General features: G+C 33.5%; 1 protein-coding gene across 1 annotated transcript; it reads left to right on the top strand.

Moving 5' to 3' along the window:
• Positions 1-11,270: 11,270 nt before the first annotated feature.
• Positions 11,271-18,616, top strand: LOC127792258 ((-)-germacrene D synthase-like). Its single transcript, XM_052322711.1, has 7 exons — positions 11,271-11,393; positions 16,106-16,467; positions 16,576-16,794; positions 16,893-17,031; positions 17,106-17,212; positions 17,310-17,358; positions 18,413-18,616. Exons 1-7 carry the CDS (start codon positions 11,271-11,273, stop codon positions 18,614-18,616), a joined length of 1,203 nt encoding a protein of 400 aa, XP_052178671.1.
• Positions 18,617-23,608: the final 4,992 nt, after the last annotated feature.

The following is a 23,608-nucleotide window of genomic DNA, read 5'->3' on the forward strand; positions in this document are numbered from 1 at the left end:
TAAAAAATATATAACTAAATCAAACCAAATCATTGCAAGAAAATAACCTAACTATATCGTCAAGGTGTTATAAATCTCATTGATAAGGTGTTTTCCTAATATATATATATATATATATATCATTAAGGAATATATATATATATCATTAAGGAATATTATCTAAACAGTTTACAAATATATTAAGTTAAAACTACAATTAGGGGTGGCAATTTGTGTTGGCGGGTCATAATCGTGTCGTGTTGAGACACATGTATAACACGTATTAGGCTAACCCAAATACGACCCATTTAATAATCGTGTCAAATTTCTTAAACCCGAACACGACACATTTATTAAACGTGTAACACGACACCACCTATTTAACTAAATGTGTCGTATCGTGTCGTGTCACCTGTTAACCTGTTTAACCCGTTTAATTTAAACGGGTTGTGTTGTGTCACCTGTTAAACGTGTTATTTAGTTTTAATCGAGTTATTTCGTGTATAATCGTATTAACGTGTTCAAATCAACCCACTAACCCTTTTAATTAAACGTGTCATTTCGTATATAATTGTGTTAAGGTGTTCGGGTCAAGCTGTTAACACGTTTAATTAAACTTGTCATTTCGTATCAAGATCTAGTGGAGTTTGAAGAATCTCGAATAAAGTTTGTCTCAATCGAGGCGATGGGAATGGTATTTACCATTCTTGTTCGATCCTCAGTTGTAAAATATGAGTGTATTGGACACCCAAGAATGCTCACTCAAGAGGAAAATTAAATATTTTAACCTAAATAAGTAACGAGGAGTAGCCATCCCCCACCTCTCATATTTTTAAAATCAATGATCTCCTTGCAAAATGCCAAGGCCTATCATCAAACACTTTTCAACATATTTATTTCATTGTCGAAACGAAATAAAAAAAAAAAGTCCAGAATTATTAGACAATACCTCAATAAGCCCACAACGTTGCTACATCCGTTACACAATATACTACACCACTTGAAATGGGAGATATTTTTTAACAAGATAACCAATTAACGTACTAATGCTTCATACATTCATTGATAATCTTTTTTAAAAATCATACTATGAATCCATTATCAAATTTAATAGACGGATAATACTACGATAACTTTCTAAAGTATCTAAAGACCTTCTGACCAATGCTTCATACATCCAAATTCCTGTTGCATGGGCCAGGCTCAATTAATTCTTCCTTACCCGAATCATGCCCCAGATTTCCAACAACTGCCTAGCATTCACGTCAAGCCCACTGATTTGCCTTCCATCTAACCAAATGCGGGGCCCACCCGACATCCCATGCGTCCAATCCTTACCAACTTTGGGGATTCCCATCCAAATTTGGAAATCAAATACTACTGAATTATCTTTCACTTAATTTTTTTTTAATTTTTCTGCACAGACCACCCCTTTGTTATTATAGAAATAAATAAAGTACTTTGATGTTAAAGAAGTCTTATCAATGGAGTGAATTTTTAAAATATTCTTCATATATTTTATTTTAAAAAATGAAAATTAATTTTACTATTAAGATTTTAACTTGTAACCTCTAAACTCATAATAAATATAATTTCACTGCTACACTAAATTTCATCTATTTTTAATTTTTTTAAATTAAAAACTAAGCCATAATTATTAATTGCCATCACACAGAATTTTTTATTTATTTACTTGCGCATGTATAACATGGGTTATATTTTTAATATTAAATAATTTAAAGATACATAATATTATATTTAAAAATATATATATTTTTATCTCTAATTTTAAAAAAATTGTCTTAAAAATAATATTTGAAACTTAAAACCAACCCATCTTTTGGATGTTTCCTTAATTTTAAAAGTGGAAAAAGAGTCCCGGTGGCTGTGATGGGCTACCTTTTCATAGCCACAAAAGTTGTTCGATTATAGTCATGTAAACAAAATTGATTGTCCAATTATTTTTATTTTGTAAATAGAAAAGAAAATTTCATTAAAATTATTATAATTACAAAAATGTAAGAATTATTTATAGAAGAGTAAATAAAATGAAAATGACATAAAACCCGACAATTTTTTATTTTTTTACTTTTAAAATTGTTCAAAAATAATTTCAGATAAAAAAATTATTCAAAAACCTTCTAAAATTGTCAATAACACCTCGGCCTGGCGACAAGATAGAATACTAATTTATTTCTTTTAAACAAAGTGATGCTCCTACATAACTTTAATGTAAAAAACAATATCATATTACATAGTAATAATAATTTAATATTTATTGTACGAATTTAAAATCAAGAATAAATCATAATTAAACCATCAAACACACAAAAATTTTACGTGAAAAATTTAAATTGAAAAAAATCACAGGTTAAAAAAAAATATCATTACGATGATATTGCTACAATAATTCTAGTGTGTTGAGTATTTATTTATAGATCAACGGTGTAATACCCCATGTTTATATAAAGTTGTCACATAATTTCGATGATTTTAGAATACCGAAAAATGGGTTTGATAGCAGTTATACGTACCGAATTGACTGTAAGGAATGTCTCGGAGTGAAATTATCTAAAGAAAATTATATAGTCTCGACGAGCGTATCGAGATAGGATTTATGGTATCAAAAGAAATCGGATCAGGAATAGTTTTTGGTACAGCTAAAATACAGTCGTCATTTAGGCTGTAAAACCGAATTATTGTAAAGGACTCCTGAAAAATTAACGTACCCCTAGGGAGGCTTCGGTTTTGCGTAATAACCAACCCTTCAGTGGTTTCAGGATGAAACGACAGCTCGGTAAGGACACTAGGGCGAAATCGTCTTTTTTTTTTAACTAAGCTTCGAGTTACTAATTTTGGATTTTCAATATCGGAATGCAATGAAATTCAGTGTTTAAGAATGTAATTGTAATTAGGTAATTGTCCTAATAAATTTAGAATGAAATGGGAGGTTTAAAAGTATAATTTCTCTATTAATATAAGTGTAATATATATATATATAATTATATATATAAGTGGGCGTAGCAGTGCTCATGTGTGTGATGACCAGCCTCTGTGAGATCTTCATGGCCGAGATATTGGCCGCAAAATAGGGGAATTGTGACAGCGATTTTGCTGAGTGGCAGCAAGATTTGAGGCGAGATTTGTGGGGATTTTTTGATGTGCGTGGCGGGCAAGCATGCAACAATGCTGTAATATATATATATATATGTAGGTATACGGGTGGAGTGGTGGCCAAGGAAAGAGGTCTATAAATTGATGCGTTTTGGCTGATTAAGAGCAGTGAGGAATCGAGATAGAGAGGGAGAGAGCAAGATCGAGAGAGAGCCGGAGTAAGCCGCGGCAACTCGCGACAGCCATGGCCGCGAGTTTCCAGCAACTCGAGCAGCCATGGCCGCGAGTCAAGGGTCGCGAGACGAGGCTAGGTGACACGTGAGCAAGCATTGAAGGTGACCTGCGAAGTCGCAGGAGGCGGGCGAGGTGGCCGGTGGTGGCGGCAGCAGCCGCGAAAATGGCTGGCAGAGCTGGAACCGCGGCCATGGTAGCCGCGAAGCTGCGTTGCAGCAATTGGCCAGCAACGCAACAGGGATCTGGTAGTGGCTCGAGGCGCTTCGTGCATTACGCCGGGGTCCGGAGAGGTCGGGGCGGCCGGCGGTGGGCAACGGCAGCGGCGGGAGGGGCAGCTGGTGCGCGGGCGGCGACAGCAGAGGCTGTTCGCGCAAGAAGGAAAGAAGAAGAGAACGCCCCACGATAAATGATAGATTGAGAGTCATAATTGCAGGAAATAAAGTTCACAAAAAATGATTGGAACCAGATATCGTGATTTGATTCGAGATTGTCAGAGATAAATCAGTTTGAGATCCTTGAGTAGTTTCTTGAAAGAATTGATTGAGGATCTAAGGATTCAGGATGAAACTTTAGGGTTTTCAAGAAGAAATCCAGTGAAGATTGGAGTACCATTAGTGATGTAAGTACCTGCCAGCTCTAGCTGGTAATATAGCTATGGATTGACGTCTCGAAAATTGCATATGTGATTGAGAGAATCAAGTGATGGCAACTATACAAAGATGATGGGTCACAGTAGGAAAAGTTGTAAATCGATTAAAAATCCGATATTTTCGATTGGAGAATGAAACTCTCGTATAGCTAGATGGTTAGTTTAGGTAACCCTGGTAGGCAAATTGGAAGATGTATAACTGAGCGATGTTAACCAATTATGATTCTGAAGAGCCTATTGATCCAGTCAGTGAAAAGCCAGAAAATTCTAGGATATATTCATGAAAGATTTATCAGGGTTATTTCTTAGTGATGAAATTGCTAGAAATAACTTAAGGTTATTAGGTGCTTAGCTATAAATGGCCTGATTGAGGACGTAAATTATCGGGTTTAAAAAAAAAAAAAATGATGAGCCTGTGGATATATAGTAAGCAAGAGAAATGCTAGGACGTATTCTCAAAAAATTTATTGGGACTATTTCTTAAATGGTGAGTCTGAATTTACCAATGATGGCTTGAGGTTAATAGATGCTGAGCTATGTGTGGACAAAAAAAAAAAAAAAAACTAAAATAGTACGAGTAAAGTTAATAACCCTATTACCAAAACAAGTAGACAATAGAGTCGATGAGCAAGTTTAGAGATTGCGAGTTGGCAAGTGAACTTGTGCTACGGTTGACTAGAAGTCAAAACAGCCAATGATCAGATGCAATGAAAGAAATTAGGTGATAAAGTGTGATTGGCATGAGATGATACCTTACTCGAGGATTAGTCCAAGCAAATTTGAGGATTTAATGGTTAATCTGATGATATAAAACGTTATTTGAGAATGACTTTAAAAAGTTCGAGGACTTATTTGAGTTATGGGTATGGATGAATAGATATCAAGTTGCAAGATTGGAAGATAATGTTAGGTTAGATTACGAAAGGAAGATTTGGAGACAAATAAAATCTATTGTAAAGACTTCTTGATGAGATAATTATACGACATGATTAGAAGAGGATTGTGGACAATTGGCAGAAACTTGAGATTATATTGGATGATGAATACCTACAAGAATCTTGAATAGATTAGCACAAGTAAAGGTTAAGCAATGACTAAGTTTGAGATGACCTAAGGTAGGGCATAGCTAGTTTCGAGGATATGTGATGACGAATGTTTGTGATATTTTTGGATCCAAGGGTACGTTTGATGATATAAAAATATTTTTGAGGATTCATTTAATAAAAGTCAACAAGTATTAAGATCAATGACTTTTGTGTTAAGATTATCGAAGCATAATTGATTGGTACAAGAGGATTGACGTCGTGAAAAATAAGCAATAGACAAGAATAAGGATATCGATTGGATGACTTAGTGAAAAGCAAATTGAAAATAGATGATATGGAGTTGTAGGCTCATTACGATGATATGTGTACCAACTTGGATAGGAGTTCAGGTTAAGACTTGTGGCCCTAGAACCGAGTTATGCGATTATGATTTTTGGAAAGTGAAATTCAAAAGGTATGCATGGTTGCCAAGTGTACTGGTTGATGAGCATGGTCAGTCCAAAGGTTTGGATTTTGATATGTGCCTTGGTATTTACGAGTTTCGAGTGGGATCTTCTTTAGTTGATCAATCAAGTGTTGATTCTGATGATGAAATTTTGAGATTTAGGACAAGTGGCAAATTTCGAGGACGAAATTTTTGTAAGGAGGGGAGAATGTAATACCCCATGTTCATATAAAGTTGCCACATAATTTCAATGATTTTAGAATACCGAAAAATGGGTTTGATAGCAGTTATACGTACCGAATCGACTGGAGGGAATGTCTCGGAGTGAAATTATCTAAAGAAAATTATATGGTCTCGACGAGTGTATCGAGATAGGATTTATGGTATCAAAAGAAATCGGATCGGAAACAGTTTTCGGTACACCTAAAATATAGTCGCCATTTAGGCTGTAAAACCGAATTATTGTAAGGGACTCCCGAAAAATTAACGGACCCCTAGGGAGGCTTCGGTTTTGCGTAATAACCAACCCTTCAGTGGTTTCGAGATAAAACGACAGCTCGGTAAGGACACTGGGGCGAAATCGTCTTTTTTTTTTAACTAAGCTTCGAGTTACTAATTTTGGATTTTCAATATCGGAATGCAATGAAATTCAGTGTTTAAGAATGTAATTGCAATTAGGTAATTGTCCTAATAAATTTAGAATGAAATGGGAGGTTTAAAAGTATAATTTCTCTATTAATATAAGTGTAATATATATATAATTATATATATAAGTGGGCGTAGCAGTGCTCATGTGTGTGATGACCAGCCTCTGTGAGATCTTCATGGCCGAGATATTGGCCGCAAAATAGGGGAATTGTGGCAGCGATTTTGCTGAGTGGCAGCAAGATTTGAGGCGAGATTTGTGGGGATTTTCTGATGTGCGTGGCGGGCAAGCATGCAACAGTGCTGTAATATATATATACTAGGGATAACCCGTGCCTGAAGACACGGTGCAACTAAAAAAAAAACCATTAAATTTGAATACAAAATAATCAAACACTGAACTCGTACACGTACTAAATTGAAAACCTAAACTCGCCATATATCACGTGTTTGAAGATAATGATATAATTTTTAAACATGAATATAAACATGCATTAAGTTAAAATTGTTTGTTCAATTTTAATGTCATGGCTTTAGTGAAATAAAAATAATCAAAATGTGGATATTCTGTCAAAAATTTGAGAGGGTATCCTTTGAAAATATGATGCAACAACATCATTCTTCCTAGACAAACACTTATATCAATGCTTGTAAAAGTGACAAACAAAATAAACCTATACAAACTACATTAATCACAAAACAAAATGACATAAACTACTTATAAATCAATCGCTATCTCCATGAATGAACAAAAATCAAGAGAGAGGTATTGAATTATATTTTGGCTCACTAAAAAATTTGCTTAATTCAAAAACCATGTAATGAGAGGATATGCTTTGAAAATGTAAATTGAAATTAATGTAAGAAATTTTCAATTTTTCGACAAAATATCCTTTAAAAATATGATACCACAAATATATCAATTTGTCTACAAAACTTATAAATTTTATAATCATAACCAAACCATGTTATATGCATGCTGATTACCACAAAACATCATAATATTAACCATCGTCATGCTTAAACATGACTATTTACCAATTGCTTTAAGCATCAAAACAATAATAACCATTGTTCTGCCTATTTTGAACTATATATTCACCATTTCAAAATAAACTCATAGTTGTGGCTAAACATAAATAAGATTAAAGAATGACCACAAAACATAATTATATATAGTACATTTGCAAAATGGATCATTCTTTAATTTAGCGTATACCCATGCCTAAAGGCACGGTGTAAATAATATTAAAATTAAAATACATTTATAATTTATACGTATTATGTTCTAATAATTTTACTTGTATTAAATGCTCTACAAAACTCAAATAAGAAACAAACATATAAGATTTATAATGTTCACTAATATTACAAATCAAAATATAAGAGCAAGTAAAAAAAAAAATTGTAAACACTGAACAAAAAATAGAAATTAAAGTTATTATATACTTGTTAACGTTTTATAATAATAATAAAAAATTTCTAATCCATATAATAAAACATATCAGTACTATGCACACCAATTAGTGCATAGTACTCTGCACAACAACCAGTACTTTACAATTTAAAATAAAATTAAAATTAAAATACACACCAATTAGTGTTACTGACATCAAATTGTAACTATATAAGAAAAACAAATATTATATCGTCATACACTAAAAGAGTGAGTTAAAACTTTACATGCTATACCCATGAGGTAAGGCCAAAATACACATGGTACCACTTGATTTTAAAAGATTACATTGATGATCACTTATTTCTAATTTCTGTAACAAAAAACTCGTATCATTGGATTATCGCCGATCAATTAACAAAAATGTATCAAATTTTTTTCTTTATTCTTTACCAATGAGCCCAAACCAATTTTGAATTTGTCAACCCTATCTGGATTTGGACTCAAACTTATATTAGGATTTCAACTCAATCTGTGCAAATCTAGATAAAAGTTTGCCTGTATTTTGGTCATAGAATCCAATTGCTCTAGGTTTGTCAACAATTGAGAAAAGGAACAACAAAAAGGAAGAAGAAAGAAAAAAAAAAAAAAAGAACAAAAAGTAAGAGGATCAGGGTAGTTTGCCTAGAGCAAACCTAGATCTACGTTTCTGACAACTTTCTCCTTCTCTACCATATAAGATTAGCACAAACTCTACCAACGGAGATACCTATTATCTATAAAAATCAAGAAAAGTGCCATGTTTATTTTGACTAACCTCAAGTGCACTGAATATATTTACCCAAATAATGTTAAGCACAACCCAACTCTCTGTGTATTAGAAAACTCAAATGGCAAATGCAAACAACCCATGAAACAAAAAGTCATACTATCAGGTAAAAGAAACGATATGCATTTTAAGACCCTTGAATTTCGTTCTATAGAACCATAGCCCTGTTAAACCAGATGTTTGTTCAAAAAGAATTAATTATTCCAAAGTGAATATTAATAATAAAAAATTTGCCTTCAATGAAGTCATATAACAGGCAAACCATCCATATAATTCATCCAATACTTCATAACCATTAGATTCAATTTCAACTATAAGCTTCTTCAAGAAACTTTCAAGTAGGGTATATGAAATTTTCATCCTGCATTAGTAACAGAAATAAAATGAATAATAAAATTTGCAAAAGATAAATGTTTAAATATTGGTTGCAGGAAAATTATGATAAAATAAATCAACAACAGTAGTAAATACATTTAAAAATTAGTATTACTTCTGCTTTACATGCAATAAAAAAGGTATAGTTCTAGTTAGCAAAAAATAAAAGAACTACATTTCTAAATTCATAAAGTTAAATTCAAAATCTCATTCTCAATCAATTAGTAGTCATCCCAATATATAAGATATGACAAATTTATGATCGAATCATCTATAAATTTAAAAATGAATTCATATTTACACCGTAACCAATTTTATATTTCTTTAAGTACCAAAAATTCAACACCTAAAGATAAAAATATTAAATTTTGAATTATGTTTTCTATTTTTGATAAAAATATTCAACACACTAAAAATAATATTTGATCATCCATGATTTAATAAAAAACAATTCTAAATGTCAAATTCTTAAAAAAATTAAAAAACAGTGATGTTTTTTATACTTTTTTTTTTAAATTTACACACAATTGTGTTTTTTTATTTAAAATTTAAAAATTATACTATTTTTTTTTACTGTTGATTTAAAATTTATACTTGGATGCTAAGCACATGAAATCAAAACAAAACACAGATCAAATCAAATCCAACTGCACCGAAGGAAAATGCGTAAAGGCAAATTTGCAGTAAACTCACCACAATCAGATGCAGTCTTGGACGTATGGAGAAAATATGAAGGAGAGAGAGAGACCCAGGAATCTGAATCAGCTTGCATGTAGCGACATATGTCCAACATTCCCACAAGAGAACAAAACCCAGAAACTATGCTGCACAAAAAACCCACTGCGCTCTCCATCTACCTAAGATCAAATGGCAATTTATTTATATAAATATCTATATAATAAAGCAATAAGGTTTTTGAATTGTTAACACAAATGTGAGGGAGATATTTTTTCAACGGTTGGGATGAGTTTTCAAAAAAATTAATGGCTGAGAAAATAATTTTTTCAACTGTGTGTATGTATCTCTCATTCTCTCTCTCCTGAGTGTATGTATATCGCGACTGTGTGTATGTATATATATATTCCTATAGTTTTAATTATTTAACACAACTGTGTGTATGAATATAACAAATACAGACCCACATTATATTTTCTAGAAGAAGAAGAATATTTAAGTATTAAATACTTTAAAAATTAATTTTAAAACTACAGGAATATATATACATACACACAGTCGCGATATACATACACTCAGGAGAGAGAGAATGAGAGATACATACACACAGAAATAAAGGGATGAGAGATACATACACTGTGACTTAGAGCTTCATGTGCGGCGACAGACAGAAATGAAGATCAGCAACCTCTTAGAGCAAAACGAACAAGAAAAAAAAAGAAAAGAAATCTAGATAAGGAATTTCCAACAAACAAATACAGAAAGAGAGGAAAAGGACTTTCGAAATAGAATAACAAAAAAACAAAGAATATAACATAACATAAATGCACATACAAACACAAAATCTAAAGTCGTGACTGAGTGGAGCGAAAAGACTTAGCAACCAAATTGGAAGCAGCAACAGCACCTCAGGAACTAAACCTAAAGGAACTATATACATACAGTGGTGATGGATATACATACAGTTGCGACCGCCCCAAGCTGCTGCGCCACCGCCATCACCGGTCGATTCCGCGGCGAGCCATCACGGCCGCACCTCACGCGACCGCCTGCGCGCAGCCACTGCTTCCATGGCGGACCCCCAACCGGCCTCCGACGCCGTCGCCTGCTTGCCGCGACCACCACTGGCAGCCTCCACCAACCACCGCTACTCCGCCGGCCATTGGTCGATCACTGCTGCCGCCCTACTCGCTGCACCGCCACCGCCTTCGGCCGCCTCCACCGCTGCTGCTGCCTTAGCCGCCATCGCCGGTCACCGACGCCTCCTCCGCGACTCGCCGCTGCCACCGATCGGCCGTCTCTCTCTCGCGATTGCTCTCGGCCACCTGCTATTTCTTTTCTCTCTCTCTTCATTTGCTCTCTCTTCTTCTCTCGGCCACAATCCCAATGCCTAAAGGTTTTTAAATTTTGAAGGCCACTGTAGAAACTTGGTTGTATGAATGTGCGTTGGGCAAAGAGGGAAGAACACGTGAGAGTGGAGGATGGGATGGTTTTGGGAGGGAAAATGTGTTGATCTCAGCCATTAATTTTTTTGAAAACTCATCCCAACTGTTGAAAAAATATCTCCCTCACATTTGTGTTAACAATTCAAAAACCTTATTGCTTTATTATATAGATATATATGTAGGTATACGAGTGGAGTGGTGGCCAAGGTAAGAGGTCTATAAATTGATGCGTTTTGGCCGATTAAGAGCAGTGAGGAATCGAGAGAGAGAGAGAGAGAGAGAGAGGGAGAGAGCAAGATCGAGAGAGAGCCGGAGCAAGCCGCGGCAACTCGCGGCAGCCATGGCCGCGAGTTTCCAGCAACTCGAGCAGCCATGGCTGCGAGTCAGGGGTCACGAGACGAGACTAGGCGACACTCGAGCAAGCATTGAAGGCGACCGATGAAGTTGCAGGAGACGGGTGAGGTGGCCAGTGGTGGCGGCAGCCGCGAAAATGGCAGGCAGAGCTGGAACCGCGGCCATGGCAGCCGCGAAGCTGCGTTGCAGCAGCTGGCCAGTAACGCAGTAGGGATCGGGTAGCAGCTCGCGGCGCTTCGTGCGTTGCCCCGGGGTCCGGCGAGGTCGGGGCGGCCTGCAGTGGGCAACGGTAGTGGCGGGAGGGGCAGCTGGTGCGCGAGCGGCGACGGCAGAGGCTGTTCGCGCAAGAAGGAAAGAAGAAAATGAGAAGAAGAAGAAGAAGAAGAAGAAGAAGAAGAAGAAGAAGAAGAAGAAGAAGAAGGAAGGAGAAGAAGAAAGAAGGAAAGAGGAAAGAAGGAGTTGCAGGCGTGGGAACAGGGGAGGCGCAAGGAAGAAGATGAAGTGGAAAAAAAAAAAAGAGGAAAAGAGAAGGAAAAATAAATGGAAAAATCCCAGAAAAATCTCAAAAGATAGGAAATTATATTTCGGTAATATCCCTGAGATTTTGGCGAGAAAAATGGCCCGAGCACGCATTATAGGATATGACACGCATACCGAGAAAGTTAGAGATGCTAAGTTGAGGTGAGTAAAATTTCATAGAAAATTTCAGAAATTCAAGAATATTATTTTATGAATTATCGTAGAAGAATATTTGAGAAAATATTTTAGAAATATTTAATTTAGATTTATTGAGGAAACATAGGAAGAAATAGAGAAAATTATAGAAAATGCCAGAAATTATGAAAAAATAGGTTTTAATGTTTATTTAAATAAATATGGTGATTAGGATGATTTGAGGCTGAAATTGAAGAGATTCGTACAAATTTTGAGGTTGGCACGCAAATCGAGGCAAGACACGGATATCGAGGTAGCCCGAAAAGCTTGAGAAGGTAAGTGGTACTCCCCAATTAAAGTTAGTTTTGTGAAAAATATTTGGTTTATGTTTCTCGAAAATATTTTCATCATATTGACATGCCCTGATATGTATCCATCACTTAGACTGCATACATGACATGACTATGAAATGCATGAATACACGTTGATATCATTGATCACTCGCATTTGAGGCCGTAGGGAGTACGAACTGGCACCGCTACTTTACCAAGGGTGCACCCATACACCTCGGTCTCGAAAGAGGGGGCCGCAAAAATGGTAGGTAGCATGAGGGGTGCAGTTGACACCTACGAGATAAGACATTGCATTTATACACGAAATATGTTTTCTATACCCTTACTTAGATGATTCATCATCTAACTTGGATTTTGCCCCTGAAATATTCAAACGTTCCAGATGGAGATTGTAGCAAATAACGAGGATGAATAAGACATGAAATGACACTTAGCAGAGTGTATGAGAAATGAAATGTATGTAACGTAGCACCTGTATTTAAGTTCTACTACTTTAGATTCTGAACGTTTTGAGGAATGTTGAAGATGTAAAAACTTATTTATGATTAATGTTAAGATAATAGATTTCGATCTTTGTTTCCGCATTTGATGTATAAAATGATTCTCTCTCGAGATCAATGTATGGGAATTTTGGGACAAATTCGAGATATGATGTGATTTAGAATTAAATTTGAAAGAAAAAAAAAATTTATTGTTCCGGAATTGTGCCAAGTTATAAAACGCGCCTGGAAAAGCAGGGCGTTACAAACGGTTCATTTATAGATGTACACGAAAAACAATTAATTAGTATAAATTTATATTTTAATTAGAAAATAAGTCACGAAAATAAATTTTTAATTATAAATGTGTCCCAATCATAATTAAATTTGAATTTTAAGTTACAGTTATAACATTTATAATATACTTTAAATGGTGGTTATTTAACGAACTATTTTATACAAAATTTTTACATAAATTTTATTAGGTAAGTTAAAGTGGTTAGCTACTCAAATTAATGTTGAATTTGGATCCTTTGCCATTACGCTTACCATTTGGTATGCTTTTTGCCTATTTCTTTTTAAAATAAGGAAATTGTTATTTAAATGTTTAAATTTAACTCTTATGATAATATTTTTTTTAACGTAAGAAACTCGAGAGATTTTCGATCAACGCATAATCTTTGGCTGAGATCATTCCATCATCTTTAAAATTTACGGTCTACCATGTCCTCGATTTAAGTGGATAGACAGATGAGTCACGGGTAAAAATTAATTAGAGACCTGCTTTCTCCAATAGGCATAATATAAATATATAAGATATTAATAAAAATATTTATTAAATTTTAAATTTGAGTGTTTAAATAATATTTTTTGTTTAAATAATTTAATGATAAATTTTACCATTTTTAATATAAAAAAAATTACAGTCAATGCAACAGTCAATTTAAGAGTAATATTTTTAAATAATATTTTTTGTTTAAGTATAATTTAATGATAATTTAATGAACTTATAATCTCTAAATTACAATCAATTTAAAAGTAATATTTTTATTCACTATAATTGTCCCCACTACCCTAATAAATTTTTACTATAATATGATTTGTACACTAACTTTTGACTCTCGCGAAATTATAAATACTTCTTTAGGGAATTAATAACATTTCTTCATAAATTATCAACTATTTTTTAATAATTATTGTAATTCCCAAAATGCAAGAGTAAATTTACAGTCACGAAAAAGTATTCATCTTAATTTTCTAATTTTTAGGAAAACTATAAAATATAAGACAATCAAGAGTATGACTATCATCCTTCTTGTTTTTTTTTGTTTTAGTTACGTAGTTGGCCACCTAATGATTGGCTCACGTCAAGGGGCATCAATTTCACGCGAGTTGGGAGATTTTTTGTTTCAAAGATGGGCTACCTTTTTATACGCACAAAAGTTGTTGGATCACTTAGCACTATTCTCGTCCACACAAAATCTTTTAGAGTTAAAAATATAACTATAATTTTCTAACCATGAAACACTTGTCTTATAAATAATAATTTAAACTTAAAATCAACCCATCCTTTGGATGTTTCCTTAATTTTAAAAGTGGAAAATGAGTCTGAGTAGCTGTGATGGGCTACCTTTTTATAGCCACAAAAATTGTTCCATTATAGCCATGTAAACAAAATTGATTATCCAATTATTTTTATTTTGTAAATAAAAAAGAAAAATTCACTAAAATTATTATAATTACAAAACTAATTATTATAAATCGTATAAACCGAACTAACACAAAATATTGAAAAAAAACCAAACTTTCCAATAGACCGAAGAAAGCAAACTAACACAAAAAATTGAAAACATCGAACTTTTCGAGAGACTGACGAAACCAAACTAATCTATTGATAAAAAAAAAATTAAAAATCAATTGTAAACATCAAACACCAACTCAAGAAAAAATTTAATAAAATAACATTTTATTATACTTCATTCGGTTATTCCAACAAAGAAAACATAATTGAAAACTAAAAATCGAACTTCCTAGAAAATATAACTGAACCGAACCTAACCAACAAGTTCAGTCGATTTAGTTCAATAAGTTCAGTTAAACTAAATCTTTGCTCTCTCTTACACCCATCTATATATAAATATATTATTTATTCTATTAACCATAAAAGATATAAAAAATAATATATTCTATATATTTTTATATATATAAAAATATGAATATATAGATTTGGAATTCAGGCCCTGCTCAACCTACCAAATCGTATTAAAGAATAGGTTTGAGGCACCCTTCCCTACCAAGGTACAAGACAAGATACGGGGTACCGAGATTCCAGATTGAGGACTGGGTAGGCTTGCCCTGTCTTCGCCTTGAATCATTGCTAACCCTAACTTCACTACCTTGGCTTCAAACTTCTACTTGGCCTAACTTAACCCACAAAAAAGATCTTTCACAAGCTTAGAGACAAACCAATTTTATTTCGAATCGAATTATCTAGTTTGATTAATATTAGCTCCTAGGATTACAAGATTAAACTTAAGTAAAACTTTTCAAGGTGAAAGGTGACATAGTAAAATAAACCAAGCCAAAAAGTAACCCAACATACACGTGTTACTTGTATGATTTTCAAATATATAGATTAATTAGTTTTGTTAATCATTAAAAGTTTGGCAAAACATTTTGTCACCTTGTCCTCCTATTCCCACCTTAGACATTTTACAGTGGCAAAAAAGTGTTTGTCTTTATCTTCTAGTTTTTAAGAGACGTGTAAAATAAAAGACAGTCAGGGGTATGGGGTGTCTCTCGTATGAACTCTTCAATGTTAAAGTTAGTTTTAGCTAAAAAAATATACAAGTATTTTTAGATATCTTGTGTCCATATCATCCTCGTCTTTTGTTTTAGTTACCTAATTGGCCACCTAATGATTGGCTCACATTAAAGGGCATCCATTTTGAGTTAGTTGGGAGATTTTTTGTTTCAAAGGTGGGCTACCTTTTCATAGCCACAAAATTTGTTGGATCACTTGGTACTATTCTCGTCACACAAAATCTTTTAGAGTTAAAAATCTAACTATAATTCTCGAAACACTTGTCTTAAAAATAATATTTGAAACTTAAAACCAACCCATCCTTTGGATGTTTCCTTAATTTTAAAGGTGAAAAATGAGTCTGTAAATTGATTATATAAAAAAGTAGCTATGATGGGCTACCTTTTTATAGTCACAAAAGTTGTTTGATTATAGCCATGTAAACAAAATTGATTGTCCAATTATTTTTATTTTGTAAATAAAAAAAATCACTAAAAATATTATAATTACAAAAATATTGCCATAAAAATTGTAAATTAAAAAATTTTACCAAAATATTTAATAATAATAGAAGGCAAGAGAATATAAATATATAAGAATGAAATTCTCTCAAAAGGCTGCTAATTTAAGGAACTGAAGGGAAGAGACGGCCAATTTAAGGAATGCTTAACGAGAGATGTGGAGGCACTGCTAAGCTTGTACGAGGCTGCGCATCTCGGGGTGCGGGGAGAAGACGTGCTGGATGAGTTGGTCGTCTTCACCACTGCTAAGCTTAAGGCTGCGGTGCCGGACCTAGGTGACGCTCTTGCCGGCAAGGTGATACATGCTCTAAACCAGCCCATCCGGACGGGCCTGACAAGGCTTGAGGCGAGGAGCTATATCTCTTTGTTTGAGCCAAAAGGCCATGAAGATAAACTCCTCCTGGACTTTGCCAAGTCAGATTTCAACCTGTTGCAGAAGCTACACCAAAGAGAGCTCAGTGAGATCACAAGGTTCTTTAGCTATGTAATAATATACTAAGGCTAAGTCAAAATAATAGAATTTGTTTTATGTAGTTTGAGTTGGAAATGATTTGCATGAAACTGATATATATGTTTTAGGTGGTGGAAAGATTTAGATGTGCCAAAGAAACTGCCATTTGCAAGAGATAGAGTGGTGGAGTCCTACTTTTGGATAATGGGAGTGTATTTTGAACCTCAATACAAGCTCGGTAGAAAGGTGCTAACCAAAGTGACTGCTATGATGACCATTATAGACGACATATATGATGCCTATGGCACCTTTGAAGAACTTGCCCTCTTCACTCATGCAATTGAAAAGTTTGCTTTTGTTCCCCTTTGAATAGTTCATCAAACTCGTCATGCATCCATGAATTGAAATGGATCCCCTTAATGAGGCCCAATTGCTTCATTTGTAGGTGGGATGTCTGGGCTACACAGCAACTTCCAGAGTACATGAGGCTGTGTTACGAAGCATTGCTTGATGTTTACAACATGATTGAGGAGGAGATGGCCAAGCAAGGGAGGTCTTACATCGTCGATTATGCAAAATTAGTGGTAAGCTTCCCTGATTCTTGCTTAGTTTATCTCATCAAAAGGCCATTAATCAATGTCGAGGTTGAATTTCTCAGATGAAGAAGTTGGTGAGGGCCTACTTTGAGGAGGCCAAATGGTTCCACCAAGGCTACACTCCATCCACGGAAGAATACATGCGATCGAGTGAAGCTAGTAACCAGGGGTTATGAGACTCTTTCGACCAATTTATTTGTTGGGATGGGTGATTTGGCCACCCAAGAGGCCTTTGATTGGGTGTTAAGTTTCCCTTTAATTTTTAGGGCTTCCTCTGTTATAGCTCGGCTCGTGAATGACATGGTTGGCCACAAGGTAGATGATTGAGATATTAAGATTGCGTTTTCTTTACTGTTTTCAAGTCATTTTTAGTTTTCAATTTTCTAAAATAATGAAAACGCATTCTCTTTATTATTTTTAAAAATATATTTTTGAAAATAAAAAAAATTATAAAGAAAACTCAAAATAACTTTTTGTTGTTTTGAGTGTTTTCATCCAAAATAAACTCTAAACTCAAAACATATTTATTTATTTATTTATTTATTCATATTTTATTATTGTAATGGAAAAAAATATTACAAAATTCATTAACTTTAAAATGTATATATATTTTTAATAATATATTAATATTAAATATTTATAATTTACTGAATAATCAAATTTATTGAATAAAATATTATTAAAAAATTATTTTCAAAATTTTAAAGAGAACGTCTTTTTTAATTTTCTATTTTAAAAAATAATTTTTTAAAATAATAAAGAGAACACTCTTTCAATTTTCTAAAAATAAACTACCAAAACAGAAAACTGAAAATAAATTCAAAAATCAAAATTAAAAATTGAAAAGTAATGAGAACGCAGCCTAGCAGATTCTTGTCTTCGTGTTTCAGTTTTCAATTTTTAATTTTGAGTTTTGAATTTATTTTCAATTTTGTATTTTGTGTGTCTGTTTGAGATTGTTGAATCTGTAATATTTTCTGCATTTTGAAAAGTTTGAGCGTGTTTGTGCTGAAAATAGCCAAAACCACTTTTTGTTGTTTTGAATTATCTTTACAAAATTTTTCCTTATTTTTTAAAATGTATTTTTGAAAATATTGAACTAAACATGTTTTCATTATTTTGGAAAACTGAAAACGACCTAAAAATTGTAAACGGCCTAAGTTTTTTGATAAAATTTTTGTTGTTTGTGACTTGATAGAGTCATTTATATGATGAGTGATTATGTTAATTCTATATAGACTAAGTAAGAGAGAGGACATGTAGCCTCGACTATGGAATGCTACATAGAACAGTATGAATATAATGAGTATATATATGTATACATGCATTAGATATAATGAGTTGTTTTGTTAATTCTATATAATCTGAGCAAGAGAGAGGGTATGTAGCCTCTGCTGTGGAATGCTACATGGAACAGTATGGAGCATCAGAGGAAGAGGCAGTGGTGGAACATAAGAAGCAAGTTGGAGAAGCATGGAAGGACATTAATGCAGAGATGTTGCAGCCAACTAAAGTGCCAATGCCTTTGCATTTTCAACGAGCTCCTAGCAACACTTCCAACTCGCTAGCCTGACTAATCAACTCGCGTAACAAGAAGACTACAGAGTAACCATAGAACAGTTGTGGGCTATGGATTATTCTGGTTGGGCGGCCCAGGCCAAACCTGGCCCACCTTCTCGGCCCATCTTCTTGGCCCATACCGGTCCAATCCTGGCTCTATACTCGCCTGCAACAACATCATTACAACCACTTCTAGATTTTTGCGCCCCCACCTCAAATCTCATCCTCATTAATGACAGATCTCATCTACATTAATGAGGGTTTCGTTGGCACCATGCCACCACCTAGGCGTGTAATGACCCTAAATTAGATTTAGGTGTTTTTAATATTTAATTTTAGCTCAACGGCATTCTAAATGTGGGTCGAAGTATTTTAACAATTTATGATATATTGTTTTGATGACATAACATGATTTTGGATTAATATGAAATTTTGTTGATACATGTGATCATGAATTTAAGTGTATGGGCCTATTTTTTTAGAATTTGGGAAATAAATGTTTTGAACTCCATTTGAATAGTTAAATGAGTTCATGGGTTTACCAGGTGGGTTAAATAAATTATTGGGTTTGGGCTTGGGCCCAATTGTAGAGGAGATTTAAATTTTGTTATGTGAAAAAAATAAATAAATTAAATTAGCATTTGTCAATAAAATCCCTAGACATTTTTGTCCATTATATGATAAGAATGTCATTTTGGTAAAATATTCTTAGCATTGGCATGCAAGCTGTACACAGAAATTTGCAGCCTTTTGTGTACGGATCTTCACTTTTCTATTTCTTTCCTCATCTCCTCAGCATCATCTTATATTTATGCGCATCAGAGAAGCCATTTGAATGAGAGCTCTCCCTCTCCTTCATTGTTTCGTCACCCTGTTCGAATCCTTAATACATATGTATACATAGATACACACCAGCGTTCGGCCATGGATGCCCTGATCCAAGCAAAACCCACCTATATATATATATACATACCCGAATAGCTACCTTCGAATGCCCTGGTCCCAACCAACTCACTAACCCACTTTCATTTACACTCATACATATATGTATATAAATGCTTAGCAGAGAGGCTGTGGAAGCTCTCTCTCTTATAGGCTAACAGCCCTTATATATTTATAATCGCCCCTGTATCGGTTGCCCCTGTTCTAGCTAGTCGAACCTAAGACCCACTTACATATATACATATATATACTCACCCAATTTGGTTGCCCCTATCCCAGCCGAATCACAATGACCACTTGTATATATATATACGCTTCACACAAATATAATACCCATGATTGGAATAACCCACTGTAAATTGTAGCCCACTGAAATTTGAAGTCCACCCAAATATATATATATATATGTATAAATATGTAAGCACCCACTGTAAATTATAGTCCCAGCAGCATCATAGAGACCATTTGCATATATATACGCATGCCCCTTGTCTGCTTGCCCCTATTTTAGTCAACCTCCCGCAAATATATGCATATATGTGTACATGCGTAATAAAGAATCTGCTCAAATGGAAAACCTCTTTCTCTCTCTCTGTTAAGCCTCTGTTTTGTTTTAATAGCCTTATATGGTAATAAAAATGTAGACCCATTGAAAGCGCAAGGCACCCAAATAATATAAATAATATATATATACAAATGTTAAGCACCCAAGCAAATAAAATGTATATATATATATATATGTATACACAGATTAAGCACCACGCACCCACCCATTATAAATTAAAGGCATCCAAATAAATAATAATATATATATATATATGTATGCACATGTTAAGCACTCACGCACCCATCTATTAAATAATTTTTGAATATGCCCAAATTTATGAGAATTTATATCAAGATTTTTCTTATATTTTTTTTAATAGTCATTAGAATATGAGCAGTAAATTAAATGTCACTGTGTATAAAGATTAATAGAGCTAATGTGCCTAATGTGGTCCTTTTAGTTGCATGGGAACTCTAATCATAAGTTTGAAACTTTTTGTGGAGATGTAATTGTCATCAATATGTGAAATTAAACCATGTGGATACTTATTTATATATTTGAGAGCATGGCATCAAGGTTGGTAACCTTGCATGATTTCATAAATGGCTTGTCAAAATATGATATATACTATCATTATTAAATTTTGCGCGGAGGGAAAGGGTACCCTAGAGCATCTGGCACGGGACGAGGTGGCCATAGCCCGACAAGTTGGCTCCATATTGAATATGAGTTTTTATTCTCTTGATGCACCTTGGCATATGTTGTTTAATGGCTTGCGAGCCTACAAGATTTGATTCTGATACTTAATTTTATATGCACATTTGCATAGTAATATATGGTGACACTACAAAAAATTCGTTATTTAGCAGCGATTTTTTTTCCATTTAACGGTGGTTTTGAAAACCGCCACTATATCAGCCATCGCAAAGCATTTAGCGACGGTTTTTAGCAACCGCTAAAGTAAAAAATTCAAAAAATTTTGAAATTTCAAAATTCAAAAAAATTTCAATTTTTGTAAGCCTCGCGCGTGCCTAACCCCTCCTGCGACACGTGGCCACATGTCTGCACGCCACATGGCAATGCCTTCCCCTTCCCCAGACTCGAACCCAAAACCTCTCCTGTGCACATACGCGTGCGAAACCAGCTAAGCTGCCATGCCTTGTTATTAAATGTTCACGCTTATAAATTATAGACTAATATATACAACTACTATTTTTCATAATTATAATTTATATTCTTTATTATAAATTAAAAAACATAAATTAATTGATTATTTTTTAAAAGAATAATGGAATAAATTAAAAATAAATTAATTGAATTAAATTAAATTAATTAATTGGTCAAAAAATAAAAAAGAAGATTTTATATATGTTTTAAAATTATTAAAATTTTACATATTAAAATTTTGTTAAATTTATTTTTATTTTCTTAAAATTAAATTTTTTAATGAATTTTGCTTTGATTTTTCAAAATTATTTAATTTTATTTTTAATTATTTTTTCTAAATTAAAATTAATTATTTAATTTTTTAATGAATTTTATGGCGGTTTTGAAAAATCGCCAAAAATGTTATTTAATTTTAATTTTTAATTATTAAATTATTTTTTTGAATTTAGCGACGATTTTTAAAAAATTGCCACAAAATTAAATTTGTAAAGAATTTTGCGACGATTTTCAAAAAACCGCCGCAAATGTTAAAATATTTTTATTTTTAATTATTTAATTATTTTTAAATTTAGCGACGGTATCCCAAAAACTGCCGTAAAATTAATTTTAATTTTTAATTATTAAATTAGTTTTTGAATTTAGCAGCGATTTTTTAAAAACTATCGCAAAATTAAATTTTTAAATAAATTTTGCGACGGTTTTGGGAAATCGCCGCAAAATGTTAAAAAAACAACTGCAAAGAATGTATTTTGAAGTCATTTTTAAAACCGTCGCAAAAAATCAAATTTTTTGTTAGTGTAACATGATACATTTAAATTGAAACTGATAAAGTCATAAATTACGAATCTTGTTTGAAACTATCAAGTTCCTGATTACTCTTTTTGGTGTCACCAAATTCTTGATTCTTGTTCGCTATTCATTACTTCTCGAACTTGCTAAGTCTTGTGGCTCACTTAATCTTCTTTGCCATTCCAGGTAAAGAGAAGGTCATTTTCAAGGGCGAGTCCAATGAGACTAAGGCCTAGGGATAGTAGTGTACGGAGACGCGTCCTAGTTTGAAGATCCTGATTGGTGTTTAGGTGAGGCTTGAGATAAAATGATTTTTATTTTGTTAGTTAACAATAGAGCCTCTTATTTATTTTGTATGGCCTTCGAGCCCAAACCCATGAGATATTGGGAATGTAACTGAACCTTAATTTAGTTTTCGCTGCTAGTAATGAAATGAGATGTCTATTTATTTATGTTTTGTTCTATATCATCTCTGTGATGACCTCCTTTCGAATATCATATACTAGCGAGAATATTCGAGAGTGGGCCTTTACAGGGCGTCTTTGCCGGCGCCAGATATTCAGTCCCATCACCTGCAGGTACACGACACAGATAGGAGGACATTCCCTCCTCCTATATATCATCCAGCTCTCCTTAGAGCCAAGTATGCTTTTTTCTGCCAGCTTGTTGATACTCTACATCTTTTTAGCTTACATTGAGCTTCGGAGTATCTGTAGGGGCCAATCGGCCGAATAAACGCAACCTAAATCATACCACCTTTTTTTCTCCCTTTCGGGTTTATTACATCAGTGCAGGCCAACGAATCACGATCGACCAATTCCGAACGTCGACAGAAGAGATTTCGACTACACGCACTATTGATACAAACTTTGAGATGTATACATAGATAGAAAACAAAAATTACTATTTCAAGAGCTATTTGGATCGACATAACTACGATACTTAAGTTAATAGAGAATTTGACGAAAAACAAAGAGTTATGAAAACTACATTGAATTGTCATACTTTTATCTCACCTCTTAAAATCCTATTATATATCTTTTGAGAATTGGGATTAACTTTATAATGAGAATGATTAAAGGAATTAGCAACTTTCGCTCATATTATAAAGAATTAGTTGATTCCTACTTATTTTATGAGTCTTGAATTGAATTAAACTATAATTAACTTATCTTGATTTAAGTTTATAAAGATTCGGGCACATGCCATCAATAAGATTGGGAATGCCCATCTCATAATTCTTTATATTAGGTTTGAAATTTTTTTGTTCCCTAAATCTTAAAATTTTATCTTAAATTGAGGGCTTTGTAGACAAGTCATGACAAGTAAGTGATGACCATTTCTGATCTTGTTTGGAGAATATTTTGGATTTGAATTGAGTTCCCTTATTCTGCTTTATTTCATATTTCTTAAGGATATGTTTTCTCAAGTGTCTTATTCCCTGTGTGAGTATCTAAGGTCTTAATTAGCTAGTTATCCTATCAAAGTCAAATAGAAAGTTCACGAGATGTTGACTTCTAGCATGATTTTGATTATTTGAATACTATCTATTATTTTTTA

This window comes from Diospyros lotus, chromosome 15 (genome assembly GCF_014633365.1).
Source record: "Diospyros lotus cultivar Yz01 chromosome 15, ASM1463336v1, whole genome shotgun sequence".
NCBI classification, from domain to species: Eukaryota; Viridiplantae; Streptophyta; class Magnoliopsida; order Ericales; family Ebenaceae; genus Diospyros; species Diospyros lotus.

Bases quoted from the DNA above. Each gene is read 5' to 3' on its own strand.
- LOC127792258 (XM_052322711.1), top strand. From the start codon at position 11,271: ATGAAGTTGCAGGAGACGGGTGAGGTGGCCAGTGGTGGCGGCAGCCGC. The intron at 16,468-16,575 runs GTTCTTTAGCTA...TATATGTTTTAG, and splicing joins GAGCTCAGTGAGATCACAAG to GTGGTGGAAAGATTTAGATG. The intron at 16,795-16,892 runs GTTTGCTTTTGT...CTTCATTTGTAG, and splicing joins TTCACTCATGCAATTGAAAA to GTGGGATGTCTGGGCTACAC.